The sequence below is a fragment of the Oryza sativa genome, chromosome 3, assembly GCF_034140825.1.
Source record: "Oryza sativa Japonica Group chromosome 3, ASM3414082v1".
Taxonomy (NCBI): domain Eukaryota; kingdom Viridiplantae; phylum Streptophyta; class Magnoliopsida; order Poales; family Poaceae; genus Oryza; species Oryza sativa.
In genome coordinates, this window is record NC_089037.1 from 6,311,315 (window position 1) to 6,336,446 (window position 25,132).

General features: G+C 47.0%; 6 protein-coding genes and 1 non-coding gene across 15 annotated transcripts; 2 read left to right on the forward strand and 5 right to left on the reverse strand.

Moving 5' to 3' along the window:
• The first annotated feature begins 940 nt into the window (after nt 1-940).
• On the forward strand, nt 941-4,027 carry LOC4332081 (SEC14 cytosolic factor). Its single transcript, XM_015773702.3, has 7 exons — nt 941-1,192; nt 1,311-1,428; nt 1,875-1,963; nt 2,059-2,105; nt 2,197-2,285; nt 2,844-2,977; nt 3,064-4,027. The coding sequence occupies exons 1-7, from the start codon at nt 1,100-1,102 to the stop codon at nt 3,808-3,810; spliced, it is 1,317 nt and encodes a 438-aa protein (XP_015629188.1). The 5' UTR covers nt 941-1,099; the 3' UTR covers nt 3,811-4,027.
• A 4,139-nt stretch (nt 4,028-8,166) lies between these two features.
• Nucleotides 8,167-11,531, reverse strand: LOC4332082 (superoxide dismutase [Cu-Zn] 2). 2 transcript variants are annotated; one of them, XM_015775916.3, is made up of 7 exons: nt 11,407-11,531; nt 11,177-11,278; nt 10,100-10,195; nt 9,955-9,986; nt 9,787-9,862; nt 8,650-8,703; nt 8,167-8,468 (listed from the first exon to the last, which is right to left on the reverse strand). In XM_015775916.3, exons 1-7 carry the CDS (start codon nt 11,510-11,512, stop codon nt 8,440-8,442), a joined length of 495 nt encoding a protein of 164 aa, XP_015631402.1. In that variant the 5' UTR covers nt 11,513-11,531; the 3' UTR covers nt 8,167-8,439. The 2 variants fall into 2 exon arrangements, with proteins under 2 accessions (XP_015631402.1, XP_025879793.1); XM_026024008.2 differs by lacking the exon at nt 10,100-10,195.
• A 449-nt stretch (nt 11,532-11,980) lies between these two features.
• LOC4332083 (tubulin alpha-2 chain) lies at nt 11,981-15,654 on the reverse strand. The gene is made up of 5 exons (XM_015775919.2): nt 15,455-15,654; nt 14,804-15,018; nt 14,161-14,360; nt 12,571-13,079; nt 11,981-12,478 (listed from the first exon to the last, which is right to left on the reverse strand). Exons 1-5 carry the CDS (start codon nt 15,565-15,567, stop codon nt 12,166-12,168), a joined length of 1,350 nt encoding a protein of 449 aa, XP_015631405.1. The 5' UTR covers nt 15,568-15,654; the 3' UTR covers nt 11,981-12,165.
• Nucleotides 15,655-16,431: 777 nt separating this feature from the next.
• Nucleotides 16,432-18,914, reverse strand: LOC4332084 (beta-hexosaminidase 2). Its single transcript, XM_015776522.3, has 2 exons — nt 17,975-18,914; nt 16,432-17,869 (listed from the first exon to the last, which is right to left on the reverse strand). Exons 1-2 carry the CDS (start codon nt 18,825-18,827, stop codon nt 16,905-16,907), a joined length of 1,818 nt encoding a protein of 605 aa, XP_015632008.1. The 5' UTR covers nt 18,828-18,914; the 3' UTR covers nt 16,432-16,904.
• A 114-nt stretch (nt 18,915-19,028) lies between these two features.
• Nucleotides 19,029-21,501, forward strand: LOC4332085 (protein BOLA1, chloroplastic). Of its 8 annotated transcripts, none has more exons than XM_015776527.3 (3): nt 19,029-19,125; nt 19,903-20,251; nt 20,859-21,501. In XM_015776527.3, exon 2 carries the CDS (start codon nt 19,932-19,934, stop codon nt 20,238-20,240), a length of 309 nt encoding a protein of 102 aa, XP_015632013.1. In that variant the 5' UTR covers nt 19,029-19,125; nt 19,903-19,931; the 3' UTR covers nt 20,241-20,251; nt 20,859-21,501. The 8 variants fall into 8 exon arrangements, with proteins under 8 accessions (XP_015632013.1, XP_015632012.1, XP_066164223.1 ...); XM_015776526.3 differs by having other exon boundaries at nt 21,284-21,501; XM_066308126.1 differs by having other exon boundaries at nt 19,909-20,251; nt 21,284-21,501.
• Nucleotides 21,502-21,684: 183 nt separating this feature from the next.
• On the reverse strand, nt 21,685-21,756 carry TRNAT-UGU (transfer RNA threonine (anticodon UGU)). The gene has a single exon. It is a non-coding gene; the product is annotated as a tRNA-Thr (tRNA).
• A 427-nt stretch (nt 21,757-22,183) lies between these two features.
• LOC4332087 (DEAD-box ATP-dependent RNA helicase 47B-like) lies at nt 22,184-24,632 on the reverse strand. The gene is made up of 2 exons (NM_001417418.1): nt 24,461-24,632; nt 22,184-24,149 (listed from the first exon to the last, which is right to left on the reverse strand). Exon 2 carries the CDS (start codon nt 24,057-24,059, stop codon nt 22,338-22,340), a length of 1,722 nt encoding a protein of 573 aa, NP_001404347.1. The 5' UTR covers nt 24,060-24,149; nt 24,461-24,632; the 3' UTR covers nt 22,184-22,337.
• Nucleotides 24,633-25,132: the final 500 nt, after the last annotated feature.

Below are 25,132 nucleotides of genomic sequence, written 5' to 3' on the forward strand. Positions count from 1 at the left end.
CAGGAAACAACTTACATATATGCGCGATCAACTCTAAGAGAAAGCCATGCAAAAAGATTGATATAGACCACTATTTTTGCTATTCATGATTTAAGCAATTCAATTATATTGGTCACAACCAATTTGAACGGCTAAATAAGTCAACACTTACACAATGCATTATGTGGACCCCACTTAACTAAGACGTCAGATATGCCATAAATAATAAATATACAATAGCTAACGGCTATAAAATTTTCAATTGTAAAGGCGCGTCAATCATATTTGGCACACTTAACTTTTTAAAAGCTAGCGTTACAAGTTAGGTTTTAACCATGCCGTCGTATAGTAGTATTTATACGCTTTGTTCAAAACACAACGGTAATATGTATTATTAGCTACTACCTTACAAACATAAATATAGTCTCAACTATCCTTATATGACATAAATACCAACGTTTTTTTTTCATAAATTTTTCAACGACTTACAATACTGGAAGTGTTATACTCCACTATTCAATGGACACCATAGGCCGCCGCAGCAACCCAGGTCATTTTCTAGCTCCCTGGGACTGTATACATGTATGTAGGACCCATGAATTGGTGAAAATAAGGATACGAATCATATGAGAGCCCTGAAAACATGAACCCAAACAAGGGAATAACTATATATGATGATGATGATGATGATCAAATAAAAGCACAAAAGGGTTGTGGTTCTTTAAATAAAACCGAACGCACCAACACGGGCCGTTATTCGCTAGGGAACGAATCGCTAGTCGCCGAGGCGAGGCGGAAGAATACGAGCAAAAGTCGACGACCAAACCATGGGGGCCAGCGCGCGCCCAAACGTCCGTTTCCCGTTTCGCCGTCAGCGCGACTCGGCGAGCGAGAGAGCGAGCGAGCGCCTGTGCGCCTGTGTGGCTTGAACGGCACACCCCCGCCCGCCCACGCTTATAATACTGTCGCTTACGCCTTTATTTTTTCTTCTCTCCTTCATCTGTTCGTCCTCTCCTCTCTCCTCTCTCTCGCCCTCTCCACACTGGCACACTCTCTGTGAATCTCTCCTTCTGTTCCTGGTTAATTCGCTCTTCTTCCTCTCGTATCTCCGCCGCGATCGATGGCCATGGAGAAGGTGGACGCCAAGGAGAGGGAGAAGATCGAGGCCGTCCGCAAGACCCTCCGCAAGCAGGCTCCGCTCACCGCCAAGCAGGTTCGCCCTCCATGGCTCGTTTTCATGCATGGCGCTCGCTCGCTCGCGGTGCTGCGTTTTCAATCGGTTTTGGTTAACCTTGGTGGTGCGTGCGTGCGTGGATGGCGTGGGCGAGCAGGCGATGTACTGCAACGACGCGTGCGTGGAGCGGTTCCTCCGGGCGAGAGGGGAGAGCGTGAAGAAGGCGGCGAAACACCTGAGAACCGTCCTGTCCTGGAGGGACACCATCGGAGCCGGTACGTTCAACAATCCCAGCTTCCATTTTTCTCCATTATTTCCATCCATCCCCACATCGCTCCTCATTTACTCCACTCCCCTCTTTTCCATGTTTCTGCCAACAAATCTGAGTTTCATCAAGCGTGTGTGTCTGCATCCCTGCGATTTTCCGGCAGCAGCCGGGGGCCCTGATTTTTTTTGAAATCCGTGGGGGGTTTGCCACATTAATGGTGGTGCATGCCCCTGCTCTGTTTCGCTTCTGTTCTCTTCGCGATACCTACGGCACAGTGTATTTTAGTCAAGCTACTGTGCGCCTGAATTTATTGTGCCGTGTGATTTGTTTCCTTGCAATATTATGCAAGCAAAGTACAGTCTGCAACAGTGTACACTCTTGTTGGTATTCTGTTCTTCGTCGGGTTGGGGGCTAAATTGGTTGATTTTGTGCCCTTTGTTTTGTGTTGAGCAGATCACATCATCGCCGACGAGTTCTCCGCCGAGCTGGCTGACGGCGTCGCCTACGTCGCCGGCCACGACGACGAGGCCCGACCTGTCGTGGTACGTTTCCATGGCCTCCGTGCCGGGTGCAAATTGACACTCACACGCTAGATGGAGAATATGTTCTGATTTGACAGGGAGGTCTTTTTTTACAGGTCTTTCGAATCAAGCAGGACTACCCAAAGTTCCACTCCCAGAAATCGTAAGAACGAACAGATGAACACTTGCCTAATTTAATCATTAACCCGGTCTTAACAATTGATTGACTCTTGCTTCTTGCTGGATTTAATTAGGTTCGTGCGGTTACTGGTGTTCACGCTGGAGGTGGCCGTGTCATGCATGTCCCGCTTCGTCGACCAGTTCGTCCTCCTCTTCGATGCAAGTAAGCAGCCATTTCTTCACCATTTCCAACTATTCCCGTAGCTGTAGTAGTGGTACTAGTTACATCTGTGCGTGTCCTTTCTTTCTCCAAAGAAGAAAGACAGCGACAGTGAGAAAATAGCGGTCGCGTTTCTCATTGCCTCGCACGGGCAAGGCAGAATGGGCAGTAGTGGCATGTGTAGGTCAGAGCTGTGCGCACTGCACATTCGTGGGGATGGCTCGGCGAGACCTTCGTCGCGCGCGGCGCGGCGCGCCCACCTCGCTCGCACGGACGAACGGGGCCGCATGGCCGTGTCGTGTCGTGTCGTCGTGTGCGGTTGCCGGCGACGGCTTCGCGGCGGTCCCGCGGCATCGCGCACAGTTACCGCTACAGTGGCAGGCACGGCTGCCGCTTTTGGGGGCGGAGACCCCGGCTTCCCGCCGGTGCGGTTTGAATCGTGGCGAGAATGATTGGATCGGTGATGATGCGTGGAAAGCGAGAGCCGTAGAATCTGCAGGAAAGTGAGAGGGGTTGACGAGACGAATCGAATCTTTTTTTTAATTTTTTTTTCATGTGCAGGCTTTTTCCGGTCGGCGTCGGCTTTCCTCAACCTGCTCATGGGCACGCTCAAGATCGTCGCCGACTACTACCCCGGCCGCCTCCACCGCGCCTTCGTCATCGACCCGCCGTCCCTCTTCTCCGTCCTCTGGAAGGTATACGTCACGTTTGATTTCGTGTTCATCGCGATGGCGATGGCGAGTGGGAGATGAACTGAAAAAACGGGTGCGGTGTTGTCCAGGGAGTGAGGCCGTTCGTGGAGCTGGCGCCGGCGACGGCGGTGGTGTGCTCGCTGGACTTCGAGGACTCGCTGGAGGACGCGTCGTTCACGGCGTACCCGCGGACGGCGTCGCTGCGGTTCGAGCCGGCGGCGGCCCTGCTGGCGACCGGGACGAAGGGCATCGGCGTCGGCTCCGCCTCGTCGCGGTTCTCCGTCACCGTGTCGCACGACAACACCCTCAAGCCGTGGTACCTGTCCACCACCACGCCGTCGTCGGTGGGGCCTCGCTCCGTGGTGCCGACCTCCAGCCCGTCCCTCATCGGCGCGTCGCCGCTCTCGGCGCGCTCCTTCTCCTTCGCCTCCCCCGCCGCGCGCTCCACCACGACGCCGCCCGTCCACCGCGGCGCACCGCTGACGCCGTTCTCGACCAAGGGCGGGCAGAAGGCGCCGGCGCCAGCGCAGCAGTTCCCGCGGACGCCGCGGCCGTCGTTCCTGCAGTCGCCGTCGATGCTGTTCGCGTTCAAGAAGGACGGCCAGGCCAGCCGCGGCGAGCGGGAGCGCGAGTCCTTCCTGCCGTTCCTCCGCTTCTACCGCCGCCCCTACGACGAGATATCGTATCGCGCCAAGATGCGGCCGCCGCTGGGCGGGCTCATCGCCATCGTCGACGAGAAGTCGAAGCAGCACAAGACGGTGCAGCCGCCGCTGCGACGGCACGCCGGGCTCCACCACCAGCAGCTGTTCCAGCTCCACCACCACCAGAGGATCTGATCTGAACTCCAGATGATCTCCCGTTGCTGAAGCATGAATCCAACCGATGAAGCTAGCGTTCTTCTCCATACATTTTACAGCATAATCCAATGCTATAATTATGCTAAGTTGATCTTTTGTCGACATTTTCCCCCCAGTATTTACCTCCTAGGATATTCTTCAACCCGTGTAAAATAACAGCCCTAAAATGTGAGTAAAATCGACCCCTTTTGCAGCCTCTCGCCGTGACTGACTGCATGCATGTTCATCTCTGATTGTTCATGGCTTTAAAAAATGCCCTGCAAAATGCCATGATTTTCAAAATATTTTCATATTGTACGCCTACAGTGGACACATGCTATTTCTTCATTTCAAACATAAAAATAATAGAGTAAATTGCGTTGGCGGTACAAGAACTTGGCAGGTGTGTGCGATTAGATGTAAAAATTTGAAAATCAAGCATAGCGGTACAATAACTTGGCTAGGTGAGTGCGCTCATGGTGCAAAAGTAGCCATGTAAAAAAAATTGCCACGTTGCTATTCCACCTTAGCAAAATTGCCACATCAGCTTTATATGAAAGACCTATCTCATTTTATAAAAAACCCCAAATAGCTTTTTTTTTCCAATCACATTTCCTTTTTAACTCGACAAACAGAACAAACGTATGCATATCTCCTTCCATCTTTCTTGACGTGTTCCTAATTGAGAGGCGGCTGCGGTTGTGGCGATGGCGGCGTAGCGACGGTGGCGGCGGCAGTGACGACGGCAACGAGGGAAACCGTTACATCGCCGCGGCGGCGAGGGCTTCGTGTGCCACATTAGTTCAAGCCCTAAACCAGTAACCAAACCAATTCAAGCCGACAATTTGCTACCGTCGACATGATCACCGTAAGCTTTGGGATGGCTCTGAATCGACGAGTTTTTGGAGCATCTGCTCCTAGCTTATTATGGTAAATCACTTGCTGATGGTTGTAGATTTCTATTTTTCGTTCATTTGATGGATGATTTCGAAGTTAAGGTTTCATTGATCTGTACAATGGCTACATTTTTTTGGGTTTTCACTTGAATATCATGTTATTTGTTATTACAATTCAATGAAGTGATCTAATGGTACTAGCCACTAGATTGGTTTTACTGAAATTATTGGTGTTTCCTGTAATTGTATATGATATAAGAGAAACATTGGCAATGAGAAATTCTTGCTAGATGTGTTGTACCCTTGTCAGCAGATATAATTAGTTGAATAATTTGCAAATAATCTTAGTGTATTATTTTCCTTATGCGGTATAACACATCAACCAATTATTTTGTATTGCAGGTCATGAGGAAGAAGAATTCACAATTGCACTGTATCGTGGTGGATTTTTTTTTTTTTTGGAGTTGGCAGTAGCAGAATTTATTTGGATGAGAAGATGGACTGGTTTGATCATTGTGATACAGGAGGAAAACAGATATATCTGAAGAAGTAATTGGAATATAAAAGTTATTAGGGACTTTTCTGTAAAATGAGATGGTCAATGCATGCTCATGTGGCACTTTCGCTGAGGTGGAACAATAGCGTGGCAACTTTTGCACCATGAGCGCACCCACCTAGCCAAGTTATTGTACCGCTATACTCGGTTTTTAAGTTTTTGCACCTAATCGCATCTACCTGTCAAGTTCTTGTACCGCTATGCACGGTTTTTTCAATTTTTTGCACCTAATCGCACCTAACTTTTAAGTTCTTGTACTGCCAATGCAATTTACTTAAAATAATATTAAAAAATCTTGCACGCGACAGTGTCACGTTGGTCATGCGACATATCGAGCCAACACAGTTGGAGGGAGAACACAACAGGCCAGACACGGCCCGTTGAAAATTTTGAAACGTTGAGACGAAAAAGAGAGATGACATGGAGAGTCCCGACGGTTTTTTCCTTTTCGATCTTTTACAGTAACCCTGTCGGCCACTTCGTAAAACACACAAAAGCTAGCGTCACCGATTAAGCAGAGTCCAGTATACTAGTACTAGTATAAACAGAAGTCTACATGTACGCATGTACACCTTCTGATTTTCTGCTAATTTTTTGTCGCTCTCCCTCTCTCTCTCTTCTGTGTAAGTTGGTTTTACTTTGAGATGATGATCAGGTTTGACGCTTTTAAGCTTTGTCACAAGTGCTTACAAAAAGCAAAGCTGATGACTGAATTGAACATCAATTTCTTGTGGACCAAATCGAAGTTTAAAGTCTATACTACTATGAGACCACTAGTGTGAACAGCCTCTTTTTTTTCTCGAGTTCTGGGTAAAGCCAAGCTAGCACAGTGGACATGCAAATCTTTCCTGGCGAGCTACTGCTAAAACAAATTGAAATGATCTCCTGCAACAACAATGATCCAGTTCGCTTTCATTGATCCAGATGCAGCGTGATCTGCTTCGTGTGGACCTAGATCGCTTTGGTTTTGTCCCAGAAGGGACCAAAGCTGGAGCTCCATTTTGCTTAGGCGTTAATTAACTCGATGTGCTTAGCGCAGCGACTAATCCCATCTTTCCACATTAATCACTTCCCCTTTTGAGCCCAGCCTGCTGGGATGTTGTTGTGTATCGAGAGGTTTGTAGTGTAGCTGAGAGTGTGACGTGCAATATCCACATGGACCAGTGTGTAGAACCCATCTTTCCATACAGGGAGCTCTTACGTGCATTCCGTCTGTTTGAATAGGCTCTGTGATCTGTGAACGTGTTCATGATTACTCATCGATACGTTTACTTGATTGCCTACTAAGGCTATCAAAAGAAGAAAAAGATAACTGAACTAAATTATGATTGGATTCATCTTGAATCCAAACTCGGTAACTACAGAAATACTCTTAAAGAAGGGGATGGATTCAAACTGAGCCACATTTTCAGCCTATGCGTTCATTTGCAGTTTGTGTTTTCTGTCTCGTTTGAGGTTATTAACTGCACATGTACTTCTGTAGTTTTGTCACACTCAGTTGGACCGACCAAGTGGTTATTGTCACAAACCACGGATCTAATCACAGACGACGCTACTTCACTATTACGACCGATCGTACAGAAAAACAACGGACTTAATGGCAGCAGCAGGAACGGTCGCTCGGTGGTGCATCGGAGGAATCACGCTGTGTCAAGGCGAAACGACGGTGTCGCCACGGCACACGCGCACGCACACGCAGGCGAGGCGAGCGGAGCCGAGGCGCAGGGACGAGACGACACGGCCCGCACGCGCCACGATGGATCATCTACCCCCCCCCCCCCCCCCCCCCCCCGCGCCCCGCGTATGCTGCCGCGCGCGCGCCGTCGCCCCCACGCAGACGACCGCACGGGCGCGCGTTGCATTCCCCTTCCTACACACACACCGCCACGTACTACGTGCGTGCTCGTTTATTTTACTCGCCCCAAACCGACCCAGGGTACGTACGCGCTACGTGCGTGCGTGACGCCGTTATGTCTAGGCCGCCGAGACCGGACGCCTCCGGAAAGTCCACGAACCGCTTCTCCGTGGCGGCATCGCGCGGGGAGGCGCGCGCGCGCGCGGGGTGTGGTGGACGGTGGTGTCCGTAGCAGCCGTCGCGGCTCGCGGCCGCCGGTATCCGCTCTGCTCCGCCCGCCCGGCTAGGCTACCGCCCGGAGCCAAGGGGGAAGCTCCAGGGTCGCGCGCGCCGCGAGACCGAATCGGGCGCGCACGGCTCGCTCGCCCTTTTGGCGCGTTCCGGTGTGTCCGGTTCCCGTCGAGGCATTCTTACCCCCCCAGGGCCCAGGGCTGACCTTGGTATCAGCATCAACCGGAGGCTAAGCGTGATTTACTTAACCTGCAAACTGCAAGTCCTATTAATGTAGCATGAACTCTTGCTCTTGTTTGCATCTTGGAGACGGAAGATTGTAGTGTTTGGACGGAGTGTCTTGGGACTGTCACAGCCTTTGATGGTCACTCACGGATCATGGCCGGCTGGTGCTCACGACGTCATACGCTGTCAGGATACTTTGATCCTTGAGCATTTCCAGTTTTTTCAATACGGTAGGGAGTAGAATCTGACACAAGTTTGAAGTTGACAAATTGGAATGGTTGGTTAAACAGAGGGTAGGCGAGCACTTCCAGTTCTTCGATCCAATAGGGAGTAGAATCTGACACAGGTTTGAAGTTGACAAATTGTGTTTCAGTATGTTTGAAGCAAAGATAAAACACACACCATGACAAACCCGTTTCCAGATTTGTCAGCGTTTGCTTGGTTGCCAGGCAACAGGAGTGCCTTAAGGTCGTAGTATAACAGTATTACGAGCATATATATTCACAAAAAGCTGCTATGTATTCATTTAATAGTACCATAAAGGACATTGGCTTATGGCCAAATTCAAAGCAGCATCGCTTGTAAGCTGAAGATTGAGAAATAGTAACACATTATTGTGAGTTTGCACAGCTTCAGTCCAAGGTACAGTATAAGTATGAGGAAACTTTTCCTTTATTTATAGAATATACTCCGTATGTTCGTTCAAAAAAAGAATATACTCCGTAACAAAGTACGTATAGATAACTGAAGGCAGTGATAACACGTCAAAAGCCATTCTTGAAACAGTCTGGAATGAGGAGCGCCAATGATTTCCATATCTCTGAACAGCATACCACCACCACCTCAAGCTTCATGACTATAGATTGTTAAACTGCAGATCGAAGTCCAATGATACCTACAAGTTATTAGCAGACATATTAGCTTGTCATTCCACTGGAAGGATCGGTCTTGCAGAGAAAAAAAAAGTTTCTTTTTATTTTGTACAATATTTGTCCTATGTGTTCCTGAGTACTAGTATGTCCGAATGGTTCTTTCCTCCTCTCAGTTTCAGAAACTACAAAAAGATTCTCACTTACCGCATCCAATTCTTGCTCCTGCATTTCCTGTTGTTTTACTGAGTTCATGACCACCTTCAAAATATCAAAGTAGTACAATGAGCAGCAGCATAAAAAGTGAATGCTTCACCATGTGATACTAAATGGCAAAACATAATTGTGCATGAAACCTATTCTAACATTAGGCTCGCAATCCGTAATTTGACTCAACTGATGGATACTTGAGCATGTATTTTGGAACCTACCACTAGTCAAAGTTAGCCAATTGTTAACAAATGGAACATAGAGTTTGAACAGGAGAGAAAAATATTATACCAAAATATTTCATACTTAAATAATTGGACACAAACAGATGTTGTTCAGAATTGAGTATGACGCAGTTATTGATGGTAATGGCAAGAGCTTTATCATCCCAACTCCTAGGACATGTCTTGCACAAATAATGTATAAAAAGGCCTCTGGAGGCACTGAAAATAATTGGCAAAACAATGCAGCATAGATAGTGCCAGAATCCTAGATCTAGATTGCTAGAAATGTATTTCTTAAGGCACCACAGTAACATTTGTCTGCTACCACAAACCTAGCATAAATGCAGCAGAGGAACAGAGACTGGCAATTAGATTTTTGACCTGTAGCATTGTACAGCCCATGGGCAGTTAGATTTTGAACTGCAGCATGGTACAGCCCATGCAAATCCTGTTATCTGGACCTGTTTTGGGCCCTTGCCTACTGGATTATGATTTATACCCTACTGTATGTTAACATAGTACCACAGTCCACAATAATTTCATGACAGCTATCAGCAATTCAGCATATCCCAGGTTAGTTGGGCTTGGGAGGGATTACCTGTCTTATGAATATGATTTTTACTAGTAGTTACACTCAAGGTTGAAGAGCCAAATCTCAGGCAGCTTTGGAACACCGAATAATCCCATATCAACCATAGCTAACAAGGGAACTTCTACGTTAAATAGTTATATGAATATTCAAATGCATGATAGCACGCCATTCGGCAGGTAATAAGCTCTAAATTACCCTCTAAATAGTGAATTCAATATTTTCTAAAATAAGAGGACATATATAATGTAGGAAGGGAGACTTCTCTTCAATTCTGAATGACCAATAACAATCTTGCAAGAGTAATGACATAATGCTTACCCCTTCCTAGGTCATCAGAATCAGCATGAACAACAACTGCCCTTCCCAATATGGAATGAGGCCCGCTTAGTGAAATCTTCACAAAGCAATGAATATGAATTACCAATGCATTAGCATAAACAATAAGATGAACAAACTGATATTTTACATATTTCAAGACAATGGAACCTGTAGGTCCTTTATGAAGATATCTGCAACACCTGGAACAAAAAGGTGATGTATTATTGGTAGACACACATGAATTAATTTACAAAGTTTCTTTGCGTTAGTTGCCTCAAAGGTCTTAATGTAGACGGCCTGACAGAGTGCTAACCATCTTTGTTGGCTACTATGTTTCCCAGGTCGCCCACATGTCTTTCATCATCAGATGGTGCCCCATGGGACTTATTGTGAGGATTAAAATGGGGCCCTGGGACAAGTAATTTAATCAGAACAAATGAAAAATAACAATTGCAAGATGGCATGAGAGAACACTTCAGCTGCTCCATGGAGCACCCCCAACTTGGGTTATGAAAATTCTCAAATAAATCTAGTAACATAGAGTTTGATGTTATCCATCTCTCCATAACATTTCAAATATAGACCCCGTACACGTGAAGAAGAAAAAAGTCAAATTTTCATGAAAAACAAACCCTAAATAAAAGAAATGAAAACCATTCACTTAAAAATGCAGTAGCAAGATTTGAACAGGACAATTAGAATGGAAGGGTGAGCAGATGATTCTGTATTGGAAACATTTTTTGCAGCATACATTGAGCTTATGCAGTTCCCCAAAACTTTCACCTGAGTACACTCACTACCCATTCCATGATCCATCATTCATTGGGCAAAGGCTAATAGTAGTGTTTCCATAGGCTTGCCGAAGGCATTGTAACTCATAAAAACTCTGCGGGAGGCGTGACAATCTCTTTTTGTAGTGCACACATAAATACAACCAACAGTTTTGTCCAGTGCTTGAGTTTGCTTGAGACCGGCGCGACATCCTTCATGTCGTTGTAATTAAAACTTTATTTCCCCCAATCTTAATGAAATTGGCCGGCCTATCTTTGGCCGTCCCGACAAAAAAAAAAGTTTTGTCCAGTGCACTTTTTAACAAATAAATCGGTCATTTGATAATTCTTCACAGCACAACTCAATTGGTAAACGAAGTTCCTACCTCAGTGACGTTTTCGTCCTATCCATGTTTTGATCAGCAGTCAACTCAAATTAGATGCCTATCTTCTCTTATGGTAGTTAGCGTTGTAAGTTCTACTTATACATAATATAGGAGTATGCGAGTTCACAATTGCAATACACGATCTTATCGAGCAGTGCTCCAAATGGCCAAATCCCCCATCAATTTCACAACCTAAGTCACAAAACCAAGCAAGGGAAACGGAAGGCAACGAACCGGTAGAGTTGCAGCCGTTGGTGGTGTCGCCAAAGGAGTGGATGTGGAAGCCATGGAGGCCCGGAGCGAGGCCGGTGACCCTCCCCCTCACCTCGGTATACCCTAAAAAACCACGCAGAGATCGAGTAGTCCACCAAAATCACATCAGCGAGAAGAGGTCAATTCACTTACGAGACGAGCTGCTGTGCGCGCAGGCGAACAGCACGGAGCTACAGGGAGGAGACGCGTACCGGTGGAGGGGTCCTGGAAGAAGTGGAGGGCGCCGGCGACCGCGCTGTTGCCGCCGGCGCCGCCGATGAGGGCGACGCCCTTGAGGCCGCCGGCTTTCCCTGCCATTCTCTGCCGCTTCGCTCCCAGGCCTTTCACTTTTTTCGGCTCTTTTTTTTATTTATTTTTTTCGGTTCGCCCAAAACCACTGGTTCGTCGTCTGCCCGTCCGGCGCCCACGGGAAACAGCAGCCCGCTTTTGGGCCAGGGACGGAATTTGTCTTGTGGGCCTAGAATTGAATTGCTTCATGTGGATTTCTATGTTTCAAATGGGGCTTAAATAATTGGGCCGCGAATAAATTATCGATATATGATTTTTTTTTTTTGAAACGATCGATATGACAATTTTTGTTGGGAGAAAGTTATCGATATGCGGTTTTTCATTTGCTTTCACATTTTGGTTTCTGTGAAACCGTTTTTGTGTCTTCTATGACATTTGTCTTTTCTTTTTGGATTATTTCATGTGGATTTCTATGTTCCAAATGGGGCACAAATAATTGTGCCGCGAATAATTTATCGACATACATACTCACTGTGATTTGCTTTTGATTCACATTTTGATTTCTGACGAATTCTTTTATTTTTTGTGATGCAAGTACAACAAAACCCACTCTCACACCACAAAGTCACAAGAGTCCATGTAAACCGAGAGACCCCCTTCCACCGACCTTACAAACTTGCGGTTTATCTACCGTGCTAGATTCACCTAGCAGGCTAGCCCGATCAGTACTCGCCCTGTTCCTCGTCGTCGTCCTCGACTTCGGCGCCGACCTCCTCGTAGTCCTTCTCCAGCGCGGCGAGGTCCTCCCTGGCCTCGGAGAACTCCCCTTCCTCCATCCCTTCGCCCACGTACCAGTGCACGAACGCGCGCTTGGCGTACATGAGGTCGAACTTGCGGTCGATCCGCGAGAACACCTCCGCCACCGCCGTGTTGTTGCTGATCATGCACACCGCCCTCCTCACCTTCGCCAGGTCCCCTCCCGGCACCGCCGTCGGCGGCTGGTAGTTTATCCCGCACTTGAACCCTGTCGGACACCTGAAACACAAGATCACCGTCTTCGTCATCATCATCGTCATCATCTCCGGCTAAAATCTCTGGAATTCAGCGAGATGATGGAGTTAACGTACCAGTCGACGAACTGCACAGTCCTCCTGGTCTTGATGGAGTGGACGGCGGCGTTGACGTCCTTGGGGACGACGTCGCCGCGGTACATCAGGCAGCAGGCCATGTACTTGCCGTGCCTGGGGTCGCACTTGGCCATGACGCTGGCGGGCTCGAAGACGGAGTTGGTGATCTCCGGGACGGAGTGCTGCTCGTGGAACGCCTTCTCGACGGAGATGATGGGGGCGTAGGAGGACAGCATGAAGTGGATCCTCGGGTACGGCACCAGGTTGGTCTGGAACTCGGTGATGTCGACGTTGATGGCGCCGTCGAACCGCAGCGACGTGGTCAGCGACGAGATCACCTGGGAGATGAGCCTGTTCAGGTTGGTGTACGTCGGCCGCTCGATGTCCAGCGACCTCTTGCAGATGTCGTAGATGGCCTCGTTGTCCAGGAGGACGACGACGTCGGTGTGCTCGATCAGGGAGTGGGTCGAGAGCACGCTGTTGTAAGGCTCCACCACGGCCGTTGAGATCTGCAACACACAGGGAGTGGTTTTCAGTACAGAGCTTGTATGTTAACATCGACAAATTTAGCTTCTCTAGTCCATTCGGAGGGTACATGTTTACCTTGCATTGAGATATCTGAGTATCTGACATGATGTGCATGCATGATGATGACATAAAAAAATACTAGTACGATTATTAATAGTCTTACATAGTTAAATTAAAGTATGGTTCACAGCCTTCTGAAAAAAGAAAACTAAAAATAACTTTTTTTTTCACTCGCTCTCGATTATGTAGATGATGTATTGTCCTATATCTGACTCTTATAGACCTATACTGACCTCTGTAAAAATTATCAAGGAAATAGTTCATACTCCCTCCGTTTCACAATGTAAGTCATTCTAGCATTTCCCACATTCATATTGATGTTAATGAATCTAGATAGATATCTAGATTCATTAACATCAATATGAATGTGGGAAATGCTAGAATGACTTACATTGTAAAACGGAGGAAGTAGTATAAAAAGAAAAACAGTTGTTTCCATCAATAACAGGTTGATGTTGCTCCCACAAAAAGTGTGAAGGTACACCTGCCTACATTCTACGCCTTTGGATAAGGACATATGAACAGTTGGTGATTACGTAATTTTGCACAGCTCTTCCATAAAGATTTTTTTAGATTAAGTCTTCCATAAAGATTAGATTGTTTGGAAGGGTCTTTCTATTCAAAATAGGGTCCGGCAGACATATGTAGATTTTTTTTAATCATAAGAATCAGATGTTTACAGTAGTTACTGTGGTCATTTTCAGATACTTATGGAATGGCCTTTCGAAAAAAAAGAGATAATGATGGAATGAAAAATATGCTGAAAATTGGACATGTGTTTAGGATCATGGGAGAATCAGTTTTATAAGAAATTGCATTTGCTGATGAACATAATTTACTTCGGTTTTCCCTGAGAATTTTATCCATGCACTTGTCAAATAAATGATTCAACATCACAGAAGACATTCTTTTGCTGGAGTATTCTATTTTTTTCCATGGCACTACAATACGCTGTAATGAACACAAACATGGTAACAAATCATGAATACTTTTCTTGATTACCTGTGGTGAAGGATATATTGTGAACCCGAGCTTCGACTTCCTACCGTAATCTACTGATAGGCGCTCCAAAAGTAATGAACCAAGTCCAGAGCCGGTTCCTCCACCAACAGCATTGAAAACCAGAAAACCTTGGAGACCAGTGCAGTTATCTGCCAGTTTTCTTAGTCGATCAAGGCAAAGATCTACCACCTCTCTTCCAACTGCAGCAGAAAAAAAAAAGGATTTGAATCATTACTAAAAAAATATTTTCATTATAAAGGAATATGACAGTTTCTCTAGTATGACAATTTATTTATGGAGGAAGCTAAATTTATGGCGTCATATTTTTCACTAAAAAATAGTCGGCATGTCGTAAGTTCCTAAATTATTATTACAAGTCACCCCAAGGATATAAGTTATAAACAATTAATGTTATTCCTTATGTGAGCAATAATCCTTATGGATCCCAAGGATATGTAAGCAATATCATGGATTCAGACTCCTCTAAATCCACCCAAACCATATCTTTGTGGATCAATCATACCTGTAGAATGTTTCTTGTGAATACTATTCTAGTTGGAGTATATCAATATGTTGGTTTAGACATTTTCATAGACACATTTTATTTCTGCAAAATGGCTCAGTTTCAGGGTAAGCATCACACCTGTGTAGTGCCCACGAGCAAAGTTGTTAGCAGCGTCTTCCTTGTAGGAGATGAGCTGCTCTGGGTGGAAGAGCTGGCGGTATGGCCCGGTCTTCACCTCATCAATCACCGTGGGCTCCAGGTCGACGAACAACGCCCTTGGGACGTGCTTGCCTGAACTCGTCTCGCTGAAGAACGTGTTGAATGCATCCCTTGCAATTCCAGGAGTTGTGTCGCTGCAAGCAAGCGTCAGATATGACCAAGGATTAGGATATCGTAAACTAGGAGCCACTAGGCACCGCAGCAAGTCACAGACTAGTATTCTTCTTGAAATGAAATTCGCTTCACAAAAAAGGCACAGGCTTTCTACTCTCAAAGCAACCGGCTTGGGGATCACAGATTCACAGATAGCATCTCTACAAGAACAGTGCTAGCATGCATGGTGCAAATCAAACATCGAATAAAAATCGCTAATTTCACTTCTGATTGTCATACATGACTGGAGCTGGAGACTCTGCCCCAAAATTCTCCTCAAGATCAATTCTTTTTTAGGCTACAGCAAGAACCAACCAAACAGGACAAAACCATCATCCGAATATCAGAATTTCACAAAATTAAGTAGGAAAAGACAGCAAGAGATGCAGACGAGCAAGAATTGGGATCGAGAAGAACCTGGGCATGAGGCCGTCCGGCTGGATGCCATGCTCGAGGCAGTATAGTTCCCAGCAAGAATTCCCCACCTGGATGCCCGCCTGCCCTATGTGGATGCTTATTATCTCCCTCATATCTCTCTGCCTGTCTCTGCAGCCTTCAGAGTTCAGAGTTCGGGATTGGTTCAGGGTTCAGAGGAAGACAGAAGGGACCTGAGCAGTGCAGCACATAGAAAAAGCTAGGGATAAAAGGAGGGCAGGCACAATGGCGTGAACCGGAACACTTCAGCCCCGGGAACACGTTGCAGGGAAAGTGACTCCACTATTTGGTGGACCAAATAACGAGCAGCTACTACAAGAAAGGTGACTAGGCGACTGGAGATGATGGTGGTCTTCTCCATTCTGCCTGCCTCTGACTGTGAGTATGCCTGGTGTAAAATTATATCGCAATTACATGAAATTTTTGTCTATATATGATTTTTAGGGCATGCTTATTAAAAAAATCGAACTGGTAAACTTGTTTTCTGACATCAAGTCGGCCATTCAGACAGCTACAGATGTACAGGTACAGATTGTTTGCAAGATGTCTGACAAAAATGTCAATGTACCTACGGTAGTTTTCAAGCAGGACCAAGTTTATCATCTGCTGATAAAAGAGGACCAAGTTTGTCATCGATTCCAAATCGAATGCCGCCGTGACTTGACAAGGACACGTCCATCATAACATATGCTGTGATCAAGGACGCCATCCATGACCACAACGCTAAAATGAGCACATCTACGGCGCATGCCGACGAGTTCAATGGGGAGTCGGCCCGGAAGTTGATTGTCTTGATGCTGATGATGAACTGAACAGAGCACCATACACTGATTGATTATTTTTTTCTGGACTGAACAGAGCACCATAAATTGCTGACACCACAAAATAGTTGCATAGACTCTGCACCTGTAATCTGAATGATCTCACATCGAAGACCCTCAAAACGAAAATCACATATCTATCAGTGATTTTTTCCCAACTTTTTTCTATTAAGATACCCTTCGTACAAAACTACAACCAGATGGTTCTGCACTTCTACTACAACCTTGTTCATCTATTGCACTAGCCAAATACTACTACTACTCTATCTACCCGTGTTATTGTGAAAATGAAGGAATAAACAGTGCAAAAATCTGTTCAGCATCAAGTGCAGAAACTACTCACAAAGAAAACTTTCTTTTCTGCACGGCATAAGTCCGCGACTTTCTTGAACAATTCGCAATCGGCGGGTTCCCTCCGGAAGAGGGCATCAGAACAGAACATTTGTTTAGTAGGCATTCGTTTATTCTGTTCTTGGTTTCTTCAGCAATCAGTGTACGACGTCACGCCCCCAAGATCGATGCGGATTCTTCTTCTGTCACTTGGATTTCTGAACATTCCTTCGCACTGTGCAGGCGACAGCGAGGCGAAGCGATGGAGCAAACTGACACTGCTACTGCGACAGGTTGCACATGCCGGGGTGGAGCGAGCACCAGAGCGGCTGGATGGGCTCGGCGCGGATGCCGCGCTCGACCATCCGGTGCCTCCAGTCGTTGAGGCGGTCGGTGGCGTTCGCGTAGCGCTTCTTCCCGTTGGAGCCCTTGTTGCCGGACCAGAGCGTCTCCGCGGCGGCGGCGGCCCTCGGCCACAGCCTGGCGTCCAGCACCGTCTCGTCCGACTGCTCCGACCACAGCGCCACCTCCCCGCCCAGCACCAGCTGCGCCTCGTCGTCGGTCAGCCCGTGCAGGATGTCGTAGTCGTAGACGCGCTGCCACGTCTTGAACGGCGCGCACCATGACCCGCCCGTGCCGCCGGGGTCGTTGAACAGCGGCGTGCCCTCGCGCTCCTTCTCCTGCTTGTCGTACCGGCTGTCGTTGCCCACCCACCCGCCGTGGCCGCAGTCCAGGTAGTAGTACGACGCCGACGACACGATGGCGCGGTAGCCCGCGGCGACGACGCGCTTCGTGTTCTCCGGCCCGTCGTTCCACGTCTGCAGTATGGTGGTCTCCCTGGGCAGAATCGTGGGGCCGACGGTGACCTTGGGCCCGAGGAGGACGTCCTCCCAGTAGACCACCGTGCGGTTCAGCTCCTGCGCCACGAACGGGCGCGTCGCGTTGATGAACAGCTCCAGGAGGTGGTCGTGCGTGCCGCCCTCGGCGAGGAACCGGCGCACCACCGGGTCGTCCTCCCAGCACGCCGTGTTCACCTCGTCGGCGCCGCCGTGGAGGTACGGGTCCGGGAACAGGGCCACCATGTCGCGCAGCACGTCCTGCGCCACGCGGTACGTCTTGGGGTTGAGCGGGTTCAGCTGCCCCGTGCCGGGCTCCGCCGCCAGCGCCGGCTCCGCGTGCGGCGCCCAGAACCTGTTCGCGCAGGTGACGATCTCCGGGTACGCTCCCGCCCACGAACCCGTGTGCCCTGATCCGAAGCGCGCGACACTTAGCCTTGAGTATACTGTTTATTCGGAGAGCAATGGAATTGAAATGCAGGAGCAGCAGAGGGAGTCTGGGATTTCTCACTCACCGGGCATGTCGATCTCGGGGATGACGCGGATGCCGAAGGAGGCGGCGAAGCTGACGATGTGCCGGACGTCGTTCTCGGTGTAGCGCATGGTGGGGGAGTAGGAGCCGGAGTTGGCGAGGTTGGGGACGGTAGGGAGGACGATGGGGAAGGACTGGGCGTCGGTGATGTGCCAGTGGAAGACATTGAGCTTGTTGAAGGCCATGGCGCGGAGGGTGTGGAGGATGTCGCGGACCGGGTAGAAATTCCTGGCGGTGTCGAGGAGGATGCCGCGGTGGGTGAAGTGTGGGCGGTCGGAGATCTCGATGCCGCTGGGGACGATCGGCTGGCCACCGGAGGCGGCGCCGCCGCCGGCCCAGGCGAGCTGGGAGAAGGTCTCGAGCCCGCGGATGGCGCCCCATGGCGTGGCGGCGGAGATATCGGCCGATCCGGAGTCCGGGAGCACGGAGAGCGTGTAGGACTCGTCGACGGCGGGGCCGAGCGGGACGTCGGGGTCGGAGACGGAGAGCGTGAGGGTGCGGACGGGGACGCGGGAGAGGGTGTAGTTGGCGGGGGGAACCAGCGGCGCGTGGCGCTCGGCGCGGATGAGGCGGGTGTAGAAGGCTACCGCCTGGCGGAGCGACGGGTGGGACAGCACCGCGCGGACGCTGAACGACGGCGAGAGCGGCGCGTACACCGCGGACGGCCACGAGATGGACGTCGGCTTGGGCCACACCTGCACCTTCTGAGCAAGCAGCGGCGGCGGGAGGTGAGGCTCCGAGGTAGGCGGCTGCGAAGCGGCGCCGGGCGCAGCCGCTGGTCGGAGGATCACCAGGATGAGGAGGAGGAGGAGGAGATAGGCCGGCAATGCCGCCATCTCCGTGGAGGACGACGAGCAATCCTGGTCGCCTCCGCGAGTGCAGCAGTGAGGCACTGAGGGATTCAGTTGCTTTGACTTTTCTCCCCTCATATCGTTCGTGATCGAGCGAGGTTGGTGGCGACTCGGCGTTATCCGCAACACGTGGAGCAAGACGGCCCATGTACTACTCAAGGCCCGTAAAGGCGGCCCATGTTCCATGATTTCTTCCACTGTCAGGTATCTCCTCCACCCTAGCCGCCGTCGCTCCGCCTGCTGCTACCCCGATCCGGGCGAGAGTACGCCGGCGCCGGAAAACGTAAGCTACATGCTTTCCCTGTTTATTATCGTATTCGTTTCGTTGCGCGTGAGCGGAGCTAGTTCATGGCAGCCGCTGAACTTCCCCCTTCCTTTACCCCTAGCTCATGGTCAGATCCTCTTGGTTAAGATGTTTGAATCGAGCCGTTTTCCAGCTTTACTTGCGCCTTCTGTCACCTGTAAAACTATCTAATTTCACCATCTTTTATCATCAAAATCGATTTTGTGACTGACGCTTGGAGTTCAGTATGGTCTTTACAAGGTAGAGTAGGTAGGAGCATTTTAGAGGAACAGTGTAACCCTGAAATCGTGTATGATCACAAATAAAAACATATTGAATGTTTACAACAAAAGCAGATTGATGGTTTGCACCCACCGGAGGGATATGCTTAGCCGAAATCGGATTTGTTACGTCTGAACTCTGTTGTGCCTGCATATGAAGGGGTAGGAAAGATGACGCCTGATTGAATTGCACCGCATTTTCAACATATCTTGAATTCATATTAGTTCAGAAATCAGTACTTGCACTGTCACATCATGTTTTATGGACCACAACGGTTTTAGATATAGTTTAGGCTAAGTCATTGTTTTCATTTATGCAATCATGCTCAGGACCCAGCTTTCTGAGATGACCTGAGCTTCTCAGATCAATCTTTTGCAGCATGCAAATTCTGTAAAGGTCCATGCACTATTGATCTTGAATATGTGTGCATTCCCACTGATCTAGTTTCATTTTGTGATAGTGATTATCTTCATAACCAGTAAACTTTGTTGGCAGGTATAGCTGCTGTGAGACGAACTGTATCAATGATGAGCTCACGAGGCACTAGTGCTATGCTTTCAAGAGCTGCTCGGATGAGGCAAAAGCTACAGTCTGCTTTGGAGGCCAGTGCGCTAGATATTGAAGATGTTTCTTACCAACATGCTGGGCATGCAGCTGTCAAGGACAATGCAAATGAGACACATTTTAACATCAGGGTAATTTCGCCTAAGTTTGAGGGCCAGAGCCTTGTGAAGCGTCACAGGATGGTGTATGACCTCTTGACTGATGAGTTGAACTCAGGACTTCATGCTATCTCAATTGTTGCAAAAACTCCCAAGGAGTCAGGATCCTAAATGTCAAAAATGTAAGGACTTATATGCTTGATTACTTGTCTTGAAATAAGTTGATTGCAGCAATATTGTGTAACCATAAGTCAATTTTTTCAAAACAATGTTATGGACGCTTATGTTTTCACTAAAATGCAGTGCACAACTTCTGTTGTCAGTGAACATCTGTGCTCATGAAAATTTGTGGAAAACATAGTGAGTATCGAATTGATATATCTGTTTACTATTCGATCAGATGAGATTTTTCTATCTGGTATATTTTGTAAGCATATATGAACCTTTTGTCTTGGTGCTAGTCTGTTACATATATTTCTTATTTACGCCAATTGGTATATTATCCATCATGACATCGCTGATAAACAATAACATTCCTAGTTCTGGCAGTTGTTTTTGCTCTGATCTTCTGTGATGAAAACTAGCATGGCTGAATAATATTTATCAGTCTGTGTTTGTTGCTAAGATTATTAAGTAAATGATTTGTCTGTGAATAAAAAGCATGCCCAGCCCAGTTCATTATCTTTGTGACATTTTGTGCGGATACATGTTTCTGCTTCATATAATCTCCTTTTGGTTCAAAGTAGCGATCTATTTATCATCAATATTATCATTCTGTTCAATTCCAAGAACCATGTGGATATGGAGGAATTCAAAATATCAGGCCTCACTTGGAACATACACCCTCCATCCCAAAAAGAGTTTATTTGGGCTATTCAGCTAGACAAAAATCTAAAGAGTTTATATTAGCGAGGCTCCTGCGAAAGCTGAGACTATTGCAAACAATGTGTCGGTTACTGTTTGCTGGAGAATCCATGAGCAGGAGTAGAGATGCAGCTTTCTGGCCAATCTGATGTGTAGAAGCGTGTCATGTAAAACAGCAATTTACCTGGTTGGACAAGAATTCTTAAAGTTGTATGGGTCGTCTTCTTCTCTTTGTGTGTGTGTGTGTGTGTGTGTGGTTCAAAATTATACTGAGCAACATTTTTTGTTTATCTATGTTTGGTGAAACTCAGTTACATAATTCACCCTTTGAATATTCTGTCGATGTCCAGGTTTGGAGGTGTAGAGGGTATGATGGTGACTAAGCCACAGTATTGTAACAACTCCTTTGAGAGATAAAAGGATGTCTCACAATATGTATTTTGTGACGTAAAGTTCAAAGTTATGAGTACCTTGGAGACTTGGTGGAGATGAGTTGACCTTATAGTTAGAACAGGATTCCAGTGTATTCATAACATCCTCTTTGTTCGAGTAAAAAGATTTTGGTGAAGATGAGTTGCCCTAACAATTGGAACAGGACTCCAGAACATCCTTTTTATTGGAGTAAAAGAAATTGGATTCCGGTGCATTCAAACATCCTCTATGTTGGAGTAAAAAAATGAGTAGAAAAAACGAACATCATCTTTATTGGAGTAAAAAATAATTAAAAAAACGAGTTGGAAAAAGGTAAAAATGCCCCCATGCAGGATCGAACTACAGACCTTCAGTTTACAAGACTGACGCTCTACCACTGAGCTATAGGGGCCACTGCTACAAGTAAAAAGCTTCAGTTTACTGTCATAAGTTTAACTGAAATATATACACTAAAGATCCAGTAACCCAGAACACTGGCTATACCCAAACCTTCAGTTGCAAACTTGCAATGGAACACTTGAATGACAGAATGTAGAATCCAGAAAGTCCACCGTCCATGATTCCAACTATGGTTAAGGGAACCTGTTCAGTGTTCCATTGACTTTTTCAGGTGCATCTAGCTAAACTTTACAAATATGCATTCACCTTTGGTTTTTCAATTCCAAAAAGTATCATGAAGAACAAGAAAGAGGTCGGTTCTGTGAAATGCTGACACAGAATTTCTTGGAGTCATCTCACGCATTACAGTGCATATCCATAAGAGGGTGACAATAGAAAAAAAAATGGAGCGGAGCACCAACTCCCCGTTGAAGAACAAGTTCCCAGGAAAGACAACTATTCCCATTTATCTGAATATTTGTATCGAGCAAAAAAACATCGGTTGATAACATTTTAAGATAATACAATCTATGAGAAATGCCCATACACAAATAACACTTCAAGACATTAAATGTCATTTCGACAATGCAGAGCTTATTCTACATCTTCCTCATTATGAACAAGCAACTTGCCTTCCGTGAATTCGCATGGCTTGATGGGTACAGCTAATTGCTTGCGCATTTTTCTTACAACAAATGTTTCAGTTTCTTCGCATATTGTGACCACAGTTCCTTTCCGCCCTAGACGGCCCGTTCGGCCAGCTCTGTGGGCATAGTGTGTAGAGTCTGTTGGAAGATCCAGATTAATCACAAGATCACATTCTGGCACGTCCAGTCCTCTGGCAGACAACTCATTTGTAACTAGAACTCTGAATTCACCATCCTTGAACTTTTTCAGCACAGTTGATCTTGCAAGCTTTCCAAGATCTCCATGTAGCTCAGTAGCTTTCATCCCACGGGCCTCCAACTTAAATACAACATCTTTCAATGGCTTGGTGTTGTTCATAAATGCAATAACTGTCTGAGCTTCCAGAGCATGGATACATCTCCTCAAAGTGTCAACTTTGTGTTGAGCCTTGGATATACAATAGTAATGTTCCAAAGATGGTGGTAAGCTGTTAACTGCAGCTTGATTCACTGAATTTGATGGAGAGTTGGGGTTGGCATCTGTCTGGGACAGCACAGGTCTTGGAACAGTAATTGAATCAAGTGGAACAACACTCATAGCTCTAACAAGGACTGGATCGTGACCCCAACTCCTGGCTGCTCGTATAACTGAAAACGGTATTGTTGCAGAAACCAAGATAGTCTGGCGCTCAGACCGCCTTGCAAGAGGGCCAAGAATATCTCTAGATGAAGTACCAGATTTCCTTCCTACATGTTCAAGTATTCTATGCATATCTTCACGATAATTGAAAGACAAAAGCTGGTCAACCTCATCCAGTACAAGAAAGCGGCAACCATGGGTGTGTAGCTTGCCCCCTGCTGAAATTTCAGAAATACGACCAGGTGTTCCCACAACAATAAGTGGCTTGTTCTTTTTCAATGCTTCTTCCTGCCTCGAACGATTAGCCCCACCAACAAGTTGTTGGACAAGCCTCTTATCATTAGGGCCCAAAATCTTCTCCACTTCTCGCACTATCTGCATTCCTAATTCTCTGGAAGGAGCAACAATAACTGCCTCTACACCTGATCTCTTATCAGAACCATCTTGTTCTGTAGGCCTCTTTAGGGGGCCTATTTCAGAAAGAATAGGGAGAAGGTAAGCGAGTGTCTTCCCTGAGCCCGTATATGACTGGATAACTGCATCATGCTTTTGTGAAATGATAGGAATAGCAGCAGACTGGACCTCAGTTGGAGTACTTAGACCTTCCTTGTTCAACCGATCTATAAGCAAAGGCGGCAAACCAAGCTCTTCAAATGATTTTGCAGAGAAAAGAGATTCATCTATCTTCAGAGTCTTCTTCACTACTGCTGATTTCGGTAAGGTGCTCTTTGCTGGTTTGGAATTAAATGAAGAAACTTTTGGTTTCACCTTAAGAGCAGAAGCCCTTGAAGACGGCTTTGGACCTCCAATGCGTGTTGCTTTTTCTTTCTTACCATATTCAACTTTGTTTTGCCCTTCAAGACTAGCTAGAGTTAGTGAAGCACTCTTATCTTGTACTGTTTCAGTACCAAGCCAAGCGGTCTGGTGAAATCTAACCGCTCGTGGTAATGAAAGCATTCTCAATGGGAGGTTGTCACCGAGGACGAAGCATGATCGCGAAGATGCCAATGCAAGCACATGTCGATGCACTTGGCCAACAGTTAGCCTCATCTGCTGCTCTGCTTATGAAAACCAATTTTACAGCAGCCGAAATGTCCTTACTCCCAACTGATCTCGCAAATTCACCGGGGGTGCTCTTGGCTGTGCAAAGAACCAAACAATTGAATCATGTAAACTGCAGCATTCACAACTTGCAATAGTAAAACAAAGTTAGACGCAAGAAGTCTGTGGAGTATCGGTGGCATCAATCGTGTTAAACTCGGTTGAACCCCCAAATTTTCTTGGGAACAAACTAAATTGTTATTCGTGCTAAGGTTAAGGCAAAAAGGTAAAGAGAAAGGCAACCTACAGATCTAGAAGAGAAGCTAGGGCCAACGCAAATCGGAGGGGAAAAAAAGTGTGGGTTAGTGAGAGATGAGAAAGAGGATGCGCGTAACGGGTGGGGTGCTCACCAGCGGGCGAGGATGCGGCGGAAGCAGCAGACGCCGGCGCCGCTGCCCACTGGAGATCGACGCAGGCGAGGCGGCCGGCGAACTCGCGAGGAGGGAGGAGACACGCGGGTTTAGGGCTTAGTTAGCCTGAAGCCGGCGACTGGCTGGCGTTCGTCTATCCGGTTGAGTGGGGAGGGGGCTCGTGTGGTCAGGGTGTCAGAGACACGAGGTAGGAGTGATGGGCCGGCCCATCAACTGTGGCGCCGGCCGCAGGTTGTGGAAGCGGGCCACACGGGCCACGGCGCCGCCGGACATGGGGGAGAAGACTGTTTAAATGAAGACAAACCAAGGATAAAGTTGATTATCAAATATAATTAAGACTAAATTACAACTGCGCATTTTCTTACATCCATGGCATCATCCATTTTCTACCTCAAATCCGAAAATGTAACATGCCCACAACCAACCACAATATCAACATGTTTTGTACATGAAAAGTGACAAAATATAGAAAATACTTTTGAGATGTTATTGATATTAAAACAAAAGAATACTCCCTCTGTACTCGTAAAGGAAGTCGTTTTGAACAATGATACGGTCTTCAAAACACAACTTTGACTTGTTATTTCTATAAAAATATTTATTGAAAAGTGATATATGTACACTTTTATGAAAGTATTTTTCAAGACAAAT